This window comes from Malurus melanocephalus, unplaced genomic scaffold, assembly GCF_030028575.1.
Source record: "Malurus melanocephalus ecotype Western Australia unplaced genomic scaffold, MMel_1.1 scaffold_590, whole genome shotgun sequence".
Lineage (NCBI taxonomy): Eukaryota > Metazoa > Chordata > Aves > Passeriformes > Maluridae > Malurus > Malurus melanocephalus.
The window spans coordinates 64,514-78,299 of NW_026623822.1; the positions used below are offsets into that span (position 1 = coordinate 64,514).

The following is a 13,786-nucleotide window of genomic DNA, read 5'->3' on the forward strand; positions in this document are numbered from 1 at the left end:
AAACACACCCCTGGGACCCCTGCCTTCTAAACACACCCCCGGGACCCCTGCCTTCTAAACACACCCCTGGGACCCCTGCCTTCGAAACACACCCCCGGGACCCCTGCCTTCGAAACACACCCCCGGGAGCCCTGCCTTCGAAACACACCCCCGGGAGCCCTGCCTTCGAAACACACCCGCGGGACCCCTGCCTTCGAAACACACCCCTGGGACCGGGCGGGACCCCCGGGACACCTGCCTTCCAACCGCACCCTCGGCACCCCTGCCTTCTAAACATACCCCGGGACCCCTGCCTTCGAAACACACCCCCGGGAGCCCTGCCTTCGAAACACACCCCCGGGACCCCTGCCTTCGAAACACAACCCCGGGACCGGGCGGGACCCCGGGAACTCTGCCTTCGAAACACACCCCCGGGACACCTGCCTTCCAACCGCACCCCCGGGACCCCTGCCTTCGAAACACACCCCCGGGACCCCTGCCTTCTAAACACACCCCCGGGACCCTGCCTTCGAAACACACCCCCTGGGACCGGGCGGGACCCCCGGCACCCCTGCCTTCCAACCCCACCCCCGGCTCTGTGTTCCCCCTTGCTCCGTGTCCCACCGACTCCGGGCCCCCGCCCGTTACCGAGACCCCTCTCGGCTCCGGGACCCCCGATTTCCAARCCCCTGTTCCCTTCGGCCCCYGCCCCGCTCCCGCTGCTGTGTCTGYGGSTGTCCTSGATCAGCTCCAGCCCCGGTTACTGCCCCGATCGAAAAGGCCTGGACGGGTTTTCTGTGATTCCCGTGATAGTTTACTGCCTTATTGCCGTGATTCCCGTGATAGTTTACAGCAGAGACTGTGTGGGAAAGGAAGTTCTATCAAACTGTATTCCATTGTGTAGTAAATAGAAAAAAAATTTTTTTTTTCACGTGTCTAAGGTGTGCGTGGGAAAGCTTTGTATACAGAGCAGTGCTTGAAAGACAGAACAAGAAACAGTTTCAAGCAAGTCAAGCAGAAACACTGAATTAAAGCAAAATATGAAATTCTCAACCAAGTTGAGACAATGAACCAGCTCAGTGAAGGGAAACACAGGACACACTTTCTTAATTTATTCCTGCAATGATCTGTTCGATTTTGAGGAGGCATTGGGATCCCAAAACAGTGGGTGAGACCCGATTCCTTGCAGGTTTCAAGGGGGGTGATGGTGTCTCAGCTTTGAGGCTGCTGTAAGAACGCAACTCTGAGCCTTCCAGTTTTTAGGAAGTCGCTGCTCCGCCCGGAGCACGTGTTGCACGTACTCACTGCAACATCTGCATTGGCAGCTGGCTCTGTTTAAAAAGACAGGCAGCTGGCTGCAGCCCACGCACAGAGCAGTGCAAACACAAACGGGGAAATGTGCTTGCTGGGTTGGCATAGCTGCAGAGTACAAACAAAGCTGTCAAACAGAGACAGTCTGGGTACAGCAGCAAAAACAATGAGGCATTCATGATTTCGAGTGTGCAAAACAGCTTKCGTTTTAGACTGGACAGATTTAACTTCATTAAAATGAGAAACTTGCAATTTTAAAAATCCATATTGAGGCCCAGCACTCAGTCTGAGGTCTGAAGGTGAACAACTAAGTGTCTTTGCTGTGGCYCCTGTCTTAAATTGTTGAAGCTGCTACAGAGTTATCACAGGCTTTGTCCGATCCTGCAAAGTACTGAGGAAATTTAAAGTGAAGTATGTTCTCTCTCTCTTTTAAATTTAGGGAAACTGGYAGCTTTGCAAAAAYGGAGTTTCCTGAAATCACCATCTTAGAGAGAACTAATATTTCCTTGGGTTGTTGCCTGTAATACATCACTTGAGCATGAGAACTGTTCTGTTTGCCTCATAATTATAAGGGAATCAACTGCTTTGGGGAGAAGGAATGGAAGAAAAAGTGCTTTGAACACAGTCAAGAATATTCTCAGTGAACAAACAGTAATGGGAGTTCTTTGGGATGATGCTGCTATGAATCATGGAGAATATCCGTTAGCTACACTGTGGCCACTCTAATGTGCTTGATTTTTCCTCCTCTAAGATGAATGACTCAAAAAATGATTTTATTTTGAAATCTGAACCCTGTTWTATCTGTGATTTCTGTTAATTTAAAGAGATGGTTTTCTGACAGGCCTCACATAGGATCTGTGTCAGTGGTAGCTCTTCATCTGGTGTCCTGCAGGCTCAAAAGGGTTTCCCTACAGCTAAACCTTACATTCACTGCAGTGTAAAAGTGACAATAAAGCAAATGTTTAGTTTGAAATTCTAAAACAGGATTATTTTGCCTGTTCTCAAAGGCAGAATGAACTAGAAAAAGAAGCCTGGATATGTGATCAGGGCTACGGCAAGAAAAACCAGCACAAGGCCAGAGAAATGAATGTAAGACTTAAAGATGTGGATATGGTCAGAGAAAACCAGTTAGTACAGGAAACAAAACCACTGCAGGTTTTGTGTTCACCAAGGAAATACAGGAGGTGACAGGTGGGAAGAAGTTATGAAGAAGGTATATAATAACGCTTCCAATTTCCAGAGTTGTGTGTAACATTATAATCCACTTCTGGTTTGCTTTTTACACATAAATGTCCCATAAGTGGCAGGCAGCTGCAGCTCAGCAGTAGTCGAAGCTGGCCAGAGTGACTCCTCTCCTCCTACACAGGCGTTTGCTCCATGCATGTTCCCCCGTGGCACATCCACTGCCCGGCTCCCGGGGCGGCGGGTACCCCGCACAGCGCTCTTGTCACAGAAGGGAAGACTCGGACCACTCAATATGAGTTATAAGCGAGCTTCTATTTATTGCAAACAATGTCTAAGTTTTATAGCACACATAATTAGCTCATACATATTCAGTAATACATATATTTCATAGGTCCACGTCCTAAACGTCAACTCCACCTTTAATGATTCACTTGCCAATTTCCCTTATCTACTTCCACTTTTTCCCAGGGCTAACYAACACAAGTATCTTGCAGGGAGTTTCCAGCGGCTTAAAAACATGATGTCCTTGCATTGCTTTCTTATTGCTTCAGAAGAATTGTTCACACAATCTCAGCAATTATTCTAGCTGAGTGCGATACTTGTATTTTTCCATCTMGCTAAGGTGTAACATGTCTACRTGACCCTTCTCAGCTAGCCAGCCTTCCACAGTGCCCGTCCCGCAGGGCCGCGGGTACCCCGCACACTGCCCGGCTCCAGGGCCGCGGGTACCCCGCACACTGCCCGGCTCCCGGGGCCAAGCCCCGCTGGACCTCGCACCGCAGGGAAAGCCGCTGCAGCTCCGGCATCAATCCCACGAGCTCCTCATCCCGGTGTTCCCTCGCTTTCCAYGCGGTCCCAGCGCTTCCTGCCCCCTCTCTCCGCCCTGCCCCGCTGCCYGCCCGCCTCTTGCGGGGGCCGGGGCGGCCCGGGAGGAGGAGGCGCCGCCTCCCCGCTTCCTCCGCCCGTCTCCGTCGGGCGGGTCTGGTGCGTGGCACAGCTCCGGCAGTGGCGGAGCCGCCCGGTTCCTCCCGCAGGCATCGCTCCCGGTCAGTGTCGGCGGCGGCCGGGCGGGGAAGTCGCCTCCATGGTGCCTCCGGCGGTGCTGCTGCCCTGGGCGGTGCTGGCGCTGCTCGGAGCGGGGGGTGGCCGTGCCTCCCAGCAGGAAGGTAAGGGGGGCTGCTCGGGGCACGGTGGGGACCGGCAGCACGGGGAGCCAGCGGACAGGCTGATGGACGGGCACGGCCGCCGTGGGTGCCACTGCTGGCGTCCTGGTCCCGCTCCTAGGCATTGCCAGACCCTGAGCCCACGGGTGGCACCTCGATCCTCGGGCAGCTCACAGCTCACAGCTCGGAGTTTCRTGAGACAACATCATTTCATCCCAGTGAAGGACTCCGGGTCCTATCCCACCTGGGTCAGTCCCTCCCTACTTTTGAAATCAGGCTGTTCAAGAATTGAGTAATGGGAGAGCGTTTGATCCCATACTGGGCACACTGTGTCTTAATATCCGGGATGCTCCTAAAATAACATCAGTCTGTCCCCCCGTAGTAAACAGTTGGTAGAAAGCTCTGGAGTAGTTGGTAGAACAGCAGAGGATTAGAGCAGCTACAGAATGTCAGCAGCACTGACAAAGAGATTCACACTCTGTCACTCTGCCAAGAAGTTTGGATAATTATCTCTGTCTTCATTAGAGAAGTGGCAATTAGGAGGAGATTTAATCTTGTTACCTAGAATATTTTCCTTCACAGTGTGATTCTGATATAACTGCCTTTATTATATGTGTACATTACTTAATAGAGTTAGTGTTTTATAGGGGAGTGTTGGAAGTTCTTTGGCTATAGTGGCATAACTAAAACAAAAGAATCTCTGTGCTATCCTGCCTTCCTTACACATCTCAAATCTTCCATGTTTTTAGTAAGGTTTTAGAGTGCACTAGAGATGTAAAACTGAGGGCTGGGAAAGAGAATGAGGTATGTTGGTTAGGAAGAGGGGTTTGGAATTAACTGCTTTCTGACCTTTTGGCATGGCTCAAACTAAAAATGCCTCACCTTTCCTGTGCCTCAGCTTCCCCAGAGTRATGTGAGAGTAATGATACCTGTCTTCTCTCTTGGACATTCTTTTAAAAGAAGCTCTCAGCATAGTTATTTGTAGATGATAGAATTAAAAAAAAACCTCTGTAAATGTACTAGAAAGATTATATTATTCATTGTTAAATTGTGCACTTTTTTTTTTTCCTATTTGATTCTCACATTAATGGTATTTTCTCAGACCCTGCCTTAACAGGAAGTGGCAGAGTAAGATTTCCCAAATCGCAGCCTAGGGATAAATTCATTCCTTGTCCTAAAATGCAGCTGCAGCTGTGCTTTCCCTGTAGACTTAGGGCACAAGTAAATAACTTTAATTTTTTTTTTTGTTACTGAACTCATCTTGTCACTGATTTTCATTCTTTRTAAGAACTCAGGTGTTTACCAAATCACTTCATTGTGATCTTGATATCAGGGTTCCTGTTCCAGTGCTTTGTTCTTATAGAATCCTTTTCATCTGTAGAGCTCTAAAACCTTCACAAAAGTGGTAAATGCCTCTTTTATCGTTCTACAGATGGAAAAAGGAGAGGGATGGCAGGATTGGCTCCTTGTTGCATAGCAGAGGCAGCAATACAGTCCAGCTCCTCTGGTTCTGAGTCCAGTGCTTGTTTTGTTAACCGTCCCGTGTTTGTATTTTGCAGCCATGCTGTTATTAAATGTATTTATACATTTCCTGGTTGTCAGCATGGCCCAGGGAGCCTTTGGGCCCAGGAGGCCCACCTTAGCAGGACAGGCTGCATTTCTGCATATGGAAAGTGACTGTGACATGGGAAACAGGGAAGCATCAATCTCTTTAGAATGCTTTTAAAAGTTTGCATGTGATACTGAAAGTGAGAGGGTTTCTTGTTCYGTCTCTTGAAATACCTAGCAGCTGCACCAGTGTTCAGCAAAATCTTTGGGAAAGAGAAAAAAGGGTTAAAGCATAAGGAATGGAGGCAGCATAGCTCAGCACAAGCTTCCAGTGCTGGGCTGAAGGAATGTCTCTGGGGATGGAAACCTCTTGCTACTGCAGAGAGTTCTTAGAACAGAAACTGAGCTTAGAGTCTCTCAACATCCTACCCCACAGGGAATCTGTAACTTGGAATTCTGCTGGGGATGAGAGTGGTCTCTGTGCTGGTTTTTCATGCTCCTCTGAGTTCACAAACTGCATGGGGAGACCTTTTCTGTCTTAGAAATAGGACACCACTTCCGGATCTGTGTGAGCCTTTAGCAYTCGTCCTGTCCAGCAAACTTTTGGCAGTCAAGTTGTAAACAGTGTGTGGCTTTCTTGGGTGGCAGCATGAAAATGAATTTATTTAATGTGAAATGCCTGAGATTGTGGGCTGAAATAATTCATAGCAGCCAGGATCCTTTCTTTCTTTCTTCCCTTCTTTTACCATTTTGATGTGCTTTTTCCCCCCAAGTACTAAGATTTGAGGGTTGTCTTTACATTCCTCTCTGGCAAGCCCATGTTTGTCCCCCTCTTCCATGGCAGTATGATCCTCACCTTCTCAGAATCCATGAGCTCAGAGCTCTCTCACAAAGCTGTCGTGGCTTTCTGTRTGCCATCATATGGCTAGAAATTTTAATAGCATTAACATATTCCCCGAGGACACACATATTTTACTCATTTGTTTGCTCCCTTTGACTGGGCTGGACACAAGGCACTGGTGTGTGCTGGAGGAGCTAGATTAGGAATGCACTTCTTATGTTTAAAAATCTGCCCTTAAAAACTGTGCCTATGTGGGATTAATATTCTTTTATTTATCACTTTGTGCACAAGTCTAAGAAATACAATTAGACCTGACCTATTGACTATTCTTAATCTCTCCTCTCTTTTTATTTTGATGCAGGTAAAAGATTTGGGGAAATCCTTTTGGAATATCTCCTTTCTTCCTAACTTGGAGTCTTACACATATTTTTTTTACTTTTGCTGCCTTTGTCAGGTCCATCTCTAAGTCKAGCTTCTAGATCCTTCCTCTCTAAGAGCAGACAGAATATCAGTTTGGATACATGAGAGAGACACATCTGGTACATCCATTGAAAAAATTATTATTCAAAAAAAACCTGCTGAGGCCAAGAGAACGTCCTTTCAGTTTTTCCTGGTATTTTTTGATGTTTAAATCGGATGGCCAGGATTTGCATTTAAATACTGTTGCCAGAGTCTATACAAATTCCTACTTCAGCAAAAGTGTTAAGGTGAAGTATAAGATTTCATCATTGCAATGAGGAAACCAGAACTTCCACGTAGAAATCATATTCCAGGGTACCACAGAGAAACTTCTCAAAGAGAGCTTCAGGATTTAGTTTTATCATTTTTAAGGGACTGGAAATGAAAAGCAAGTTTTGGAGGAGAATGTAAACGAAAGTTATAGCACAATTGAATTCACATTGAATATGTATGAAAAACTGGAAAATGCCTCAGGAATGCAGAAGAAAATTGAAGCAGCAATGGAGAGGGAATAATAACTTTTAGTCTAATTTTGGTTTTCCCTACATCCAGTCATTGCTGAGTGACAAAAAAGCAGCTCAGTGGGGAACAGAAACTTGAAACTCCATTAAATGGATTACTTCTAAATGGGCATTTTGTAGTAGTTCTATTTTTTATCTTTGAGTTTCATTTCCTTTGTGTGAGAGAAGAGAATTGTACCTTTCATTAGCAGGGCAAAAAGAAACACTTGATACATTTTATTTTCTTCTTTTTTTTTTTTGCTCAGATTTCAGGCAATGAAATTGTATCTTTACATACTCTCTCATTTTATACCGACAATCAAGTTAGGTGTRGAACAGCATGTTGTGGAAACAATGCAAGCTGTTGGAAACAATGAGTATCTCTTGTGCTTTCCCCTGTGTGCAGAAAACCTGCTGGTTCTGACTGTTGCCACCAAGCAGACTGAGGGATTCCAGCGCTTCAGAAGATCAGCCCAATTCTTCAACTACAAAGTMCAGGTGATGTYTAGCAGCTTCTGTGGTGGTTRGTCAAAGGGAATTTCAAATTGAGGMATGGATAAGACTTGGCCYCACRGTGRTTAAAAACTCAAGAGGGGACACAGCTGCTCAGCTGGCTGGAAAGTACTGTGACTGGGGCATTTCTGCAGTGTCCTGAGTGTTGGTTTGGAATAAGATCCATAAATCCTGTTTAAGGGAGCCTCATGGCACTGTTCTGTTGCCCTGCCAAGACACACAGTACAGTGTGTGCTCCTGTCCCTATGGCTAGGAGTGCTTTGTCTCTGTGCTAGCACTCTGACTGTCCAGCCCAGAGAATGGATCAAAGGCTGCCTAGTGCATTTGTCCTGAGGCTGTTATTTTTGCTGGGAGTTATCAAGTGGTTTGCACTGGGAATTATCAAGACTAGTAAAGGTTTTGGTCCTTTCCTGCTGGGAAAGTGCACAGTTGARGTGACTCTGTGCCTGTCACTGTGTAGGTGCTGGGGCTGGATGAGGAGTGGCAGGGTGGAGATGACCAGCAGCCAGCTGGAGGTGGGCAGAAGGTCCGGCTCCTGAAGTCAGCTCTGAAGCAGTATGCAGATAAGGAGGACTTGATCATCCTTTTTGTGGAAAGGTAATGGTTGGAAAGAGCTTGCCATGAGCTGAATCTCAAGGCTGTTTGGACAGGTTCTCACTGAGAAGAAATAAACTGTGAAACAGATTGCTTTTGGATAGTGTGTCCAAATCTCTCTTTTTTACCCCCTGAATTCTTTGTAATTTCCTGAGAATTACTCAGAACTGCATCCGTGGCAGTTGGGAAGGTCTGATCAGAATAGGCTGATGCCAATTCCTGCATGAAATTGATAGTGTTGTACCTGATTCTGCCACAGTGGAATTTGGCTGCTTCCATCTTCAGAGAATGAGCAGACAATTCCTGTGGAACTACATAGCCCTTTCTTACCAGAGATATTTGTTTTATCAGGTAAAGTAGGCTGCAGCACATCCTGAGAGTCAAGAATTAGTTTGACAGAAAAAATTAAGAGAGAAATGGATGGTTTGGAGTCTCAGTGTTTTTCATGAATAAGACTGCACTTTAATTAGTTGCATTACAAAAAATGCAATACTGTTAAACAGAATTAAAAGAAAGGGATTTCCAAGGAATTAGTTGYTTTTAGAAACTTTTCTCACTGATGTGGTTTTCTGACTCCATTCCTTCTGTCCTTTTTTGTCTGTGTCTTTCTCTAGCTATGATGTACTCTTTGCTTCAGGCCCCACAGAACTGCTGAAGAAGTTCAAACAAGCCAAGAGCAAGGTGGTCTTCTCAGCAGAGAATTACATTTATCCTGACAGAAAGCTGGAAGCCAAGTATCCTCAGGTGCGAGATGGAAAGCGCTTCCTGGGTTCTGGAGGTGAGACACAGARCTTGCTTTCAGCTGAGAACCCCTTCAGCTTTCTCCTCCTATTTGAGCTTTGRGAGAAGTGGCAAAACAAACTGAAAGTTGATGAATCTGCAGCAAGGTTGTAGTGAGATTACATGTGAGAGAAATGAAAGTACATGGACCATTTTCTGGTCATCTGGGTTGAAACACCTCGTCATATGTATTCCCACAGGTTTCATAGGTTATGCTCCAAACCTGAAGAAGCTTGTGGAGGAGTGGAAAGGACAGGATGATGACAGTGAYCAGCTCTTCTATACAAATATCTTCTTGGATCCAGAAAAAAGAGTAGGTGTATCTAGATTCTGGGTTTCTGAAAATTTGTATTCTAGCCAGTACTCCCATTTTCTGTTATTAGCAATTCTTATTATCAATATTTTATTAGCAGTATCTTATTTTTATTAGCAATATTTAAGCTTAAATTGTGAATGGGAAGAAAACAAGTCTTACTGGAGTCTCATGCCACTATCTGTATTGTCCTGGTGTTTAAAGCCATTGAGTGTGGCAGAACTAACCAGGCTCCTCCCAGGGAATGTGAAACTGCAGAGTGCAGTGCTGCCTTAGAGATATCCAACCTAGAATTGAAGTACATTTCAGGAAAATGCCAGGTAAAGTCCTACAGAAGCCTAGAATGGACCCTGGAAGCAGCATTGCCATTCCAGCATTGTGGCCAGAGCATCCAGCCATTCTGGATCTGCTGTCCCTGCTCAGTTGTGCATTACACAGGCCAGTCTGTCCCTGGGGGCAGATCAAATGCATGGGAACTGAGAACTCAGACTCTAACAGCAATTTACAAATCAAGGGGAAACATTTCAAACAGAGAACTGCTATCAGACTAGTTAGAGAAAGACTTGCAATTTTTAACCAGCAAGACTGGTAGAAAATTTAGAACAGCTCRGCTTTTTTAGTTCCCCATATCTGAGTATGGCCTGTGAAACTTGAACATGAACAGTWCCTTTAATGTTCTCATCTGCAGTTCTGGCCCTGTGCCCCACAAGAGCTGAGTAATTACCCTGACTTGGCACTCAGACAGCAGATGTTAGCACCCTGCTGTCCTTTCCAGTAATCAATCTTAATAGATTCCTCCAGGGACACAGAACTCTGTTAAGTCAGAACTGCATTTTAGTCTGACTCAATCAGACTTGCAGCAGGGCATAAATATAAAGATTACACAAGATGACTTTGCACCTTACTGTCCTCTGGTTTGACACTGGTACCTGGGGCAATGTTTGGGGTCACACTTGTCCTGTGGATAGAAGACAAGAAATTTTTCACAACAGATGGATTTGTTATCTGGCATTCCAGTGTATTATATGTATTGTGGGGTTTATATGGCTATGTGTAAGTCTACTTCATTCATATACTGCAGATTTATTGACACAGCCACAGAAGCTTAAAGAGGGGGGGAGAGAGGCTTTGCACAGTTTCGCCTAATAGAATATATTTAAATGATTCTGGAAAATGGGGAATTGTTCTAGATTTGAATGAAAATTATGATTATCTAAGAGTGCTTTAGGCTTCAGARCTTGGAGAGTTTGCAAATGACTATAGGAATGGGATATATCTTCACTGAGCTTGGGTCTGTTGCATGTAAAGAATGGATSCCTTCTGTGTTCTAATTAAGGTTATTTATCTAATTCTTTTAAAGGAAAGTATMAACATCAGTCTAGACCAAAGAAGCCGGATCTTCCAAAACCTAAATGGAGCATTAGGTGAGATGGAAGAAGGAAGCTCATTTCTCCTTGGAATGCAGCTTCATRTTGACACCAGAAATAAAATTGGGGCTGAAGGGATTGTATTTCAGAAATGCCAGTCCCCACAGAATAAGCTTCAGTAAAAGTCTCTGGCAGAGTTCTGGGATTTGTTTGCAATTCAACTGTGACCAACTAGGTTCACATTKCAATTCCTTCTCCACTTCAGGGAATGCAGGTCAGGTTTTCCATCTTACACCTCCTTGCCACTTTGATCWCCAGGCATGTCGGATTGCATTAGCCTTGGGGATTGAAACAGGGAGGGACTTCCAGTGCAAGTAATAACACACAGCCCTGCCTAGGGCTTGCCTGTCTTTCTGCTTCAGAGCCCTGGTGGAATGCCATGGGAGGTGAGAAGCAGGCAGATATGCCTGTGAACACTCACTGATGTACCAGGCTTCTCACCTGACCTGCTGATTGGTTTTGCTAGTCCTTGCAAGAGGAATTCCCTTACTCTCCTGACAATAATGACAATACTACTACAATATTTCCAGTCTCGCACCATTCTATCTTTATTTTGGTCAGGTAAAATTTGATAATGGCAGTGTAGTTTTCGGCTCCTGTGCTCATAATATCAATGATAGACTGCAGCTTGTATATATGCTAATCTTTTTTTCCAAAGGATTTTGTGTGGTTGTGTTGAGGCAGCAACTTGGATGATCTCTTCCAGGAGGGTGGACTTTTGTGAGTGGTGACAAAGAGAGACATCAGATGCATAGAACACTTAGGCAAGAAGRGCCTGAGTCCTCCCATCAATAGCTGTCCCTGTCACCAGTAGCTGTTCCTCACTGCACAGTTTGTCAATGCCAGTTCTGAAAAATTCTTTTAGTATGGCTTCTGCCAATTCCCAGCCATTGTCCAGCTTCCCAGCCATCCTCCTGTTACCTCACAGGATCATTCTGAATATTTTTTCTCCTTTACAGATTTGGTCTGTAGCCTTTAAACTAGTTGTGCATGGTTATCCATGTCCACACTTTCATCTTTCAGCAGTTTTTCAGTATAAATGAGGCTTCTAATAGTCAATAAAAACTTTAACATGATGACAATGTCATTTCCAGATGAGATAGTTYTGAAGTTTGAAAACTCACGAGTGAGAGCAAGAAACTTGTTATATGACACTCTGCCTGTGGTGATCCATGGAAATGGCCCCACCAAGGTAAGTGGACTGTCCTGAGAGAAAGATTTGGTCTATGTTTGTTGCAGAGTGATCAGGTTGCTGCCTTCACATTTATTAATTTTCCCTGTGTGCATTTATATTTGAGAAACAATAAGTAATCCAGGTCCATAGCAACAAGATGGGTCTGGTTCAAAGGTTCATAGATAGCTGGACCCTCAGGCTGTCGTGCTTTTCAGATTCTTTAGTTCATGGAGAAGGTAAATGAAGTTGAAACGTGATCCCACAGTGGGGGACCACACAAAGAAACTCCCCTGCCCTGTAACACATAATGCATCAAATTGCCTTTTGCAGCTGCAGCTRAACTACCTGGGAAACTACATTCCTCAAATTTGGACATTTGAGACTGGCTGCACTGTGTGTGATGAAGGTCTGCGAAGCCTCACAGGGTTTAAGGTAAGGCTGTTGTGTCTATTCAAAGCTCTCAAAACAAGTCTTACAATTGTAGTGGGATCTTATGTGTCTGATTTGGAACGAGTCACCATTTCTCTCCTCTTGCCCCTGAATGTAGGATGAAGCATTGCCAATGATTCTGATTGGCATTTTCATCGAGCAGCCCACCCCATTCCTCTCCCAGTTTTTCTCGAGGCTTCRTAACCTTCATTACCCAAAGCAACGAATCCAGCTTTTCATTCACAATCATGTAAGTGAAATTGGCTTGTGATGGTCTTAGCAAATGTGGAGAAAATGWATATTTCCTCTTCTACTCTAGGCACCTTTGCAACCTTGGGCTAGACTTCCAGGCTCTGTAATCACAGTACTTATCTGAAATGGCACCCATAAAATAGCTCCATCCAGCTGTAAAAGTGTGGAAGTGGGAAGAGCTGTGGTCCGATTACCCATTTTCAAGAACAGGAGGCTGAGTGGCCTGGRTGAGCCCATCTCACCTGTTTTTCCTTACTTTTCCTTACTGGAATAGGAGGAACATCACTTGATGGAGGTGGATACTTTTGTAGAAGAGCATGGGAAAGAATATCTCGCTGTCAAAGTGATTGGACCAGATGATGAGGTGGAGAATGCTGAGGCACGTAACTTGGGCATGTAAGTGAAGAGGCCATACATGATAGCCAGCAGAGACAGTCCATGTCCAGACTAAGACATCTGTTTTTTTCTCAGGATCATCCCTGTCAAGTGATTGCTTTTCTGTTTTCAGTCACCCTTTTCTATCAAATTTTCTAGCATTAACTCTGATGCCCCATATATATTGGGAAGATATCAGCTTCCATACCAGCTCACTTTCTCCAGTTTCAGAAACTAAGTTCTCACTRGTCCTTTGTTCTGACAGAAGAATAACCCTGTATCTCCTGCCCTCATCCATACAGCCAGCCACAGAGCACAAAGAATATGCACCTATGTTTCTGAAGAGGAGGAGAGTTGTAGTAAAACTAAGAACTGGTGGGAGATTATCTTCCTGTCTGTGATCAGGAGGTTTGAGCTCTGGTGTGGATTTGGGCCAGCTGTAAATGGGAATGTCTTCAGTTTGAGCTGAGGAAGTAGTTTGCTAAATGTGATTTTGTCTGTGTCTCAATATTTGCTGTTGGATACTGAATCTGATGTGCTTGTACTACACTGGCCCTCTGGGTTGTTACATTAAATCAAACTTTTCTGAGCACTCAGAAGACCTKTAGACTACAAAGTGAAGAAATTCTTGGTGCTCTGTCCCTTGTCTTGCTCTGTTTTAGGATGTGACTTTTCTTTTCTCTGGGTGTAGGGATTTGTGCAGGAAGGATCCTGACTGTGACTATTACTTTAGCCTGGATGCTGAGGTAGTTCTGAAGAACACAGAGACTCTGAGGATTCTGATTGAACAGAACAAGTGAGTTCTTTGGTCTTAGCAATGCTTACTGATCATCTCACATGAGGAACTCTGCACATCCCTGAAATCTGTAGGGAACCAGGAGAGCTGTGCCCGAGATGGAATGTTAGCCAAACACCTCTTACATTGTTTTTTTTTTTTTTTTTT

At 45.0% G+C, this 13,786-nt stretch overlaps 1 protein-coding gene across 1 annotated transcript in view; it reads left to right on the forward strand.

Moving 5' to 3' along the window:
• Positions 1 to 3,422: 3,422 nt before the first annotated feature.
• PLOD1 (procollagen-lysine,2-oxoglutarate 5-dioxygenase 1) overlaps positions 3,423 to 13,786 on the forward strand; it is a 16,398-nt gene continuing 6,034 nt past the window's right edge. The window contains exons 1-11 of the mRNA XM_057382875.1: positions 3,423 to 3,641; positions 7,393 to 7,484; positions 7,960 to 8,096; positions 8,708 to 8,871; positions 9,074 to 9,186; positions 10,547 to 10,610; positions 11,708 to 11,805; positions 12,118 to 12,219; positions 12,335 to 12,466; positions 12,743 to 12,864; positions 13,535 to 13,639. Coding sequence (XP_057238858.1) covers positions 3,560 to 3,641; positions 7,393 to 7,484; positions 7,960 to 8,096; positions 8,708 to 8,871; positions 9,074 to 9,186; positions 10,547 to 10,610; positions 11,708 to 11,805; positions 12,118 to 12,219; positions 12,335 to 12,466; positions 12,743 to 12,864; positions 13,535 to 13,639 — 1,211 coding nt within the window. The 5' untranslated portion in view covers positions 3,423 to 3,559. The remainder of the gene's footprint in view (positions 3,642 to 7,392; positions 7,485 to 7,959; positions 8,097 to 8,707; positions 8,872 to 9,073; positions 9,187 to 10,546; positions 10,611 to 11,707; positions 11,806 to 12,117; positions 12,220 to 12,334; positions 12,467 to 12,742; positions 12,865 to 13,534; positions 13,640 to 13,786) is intronic.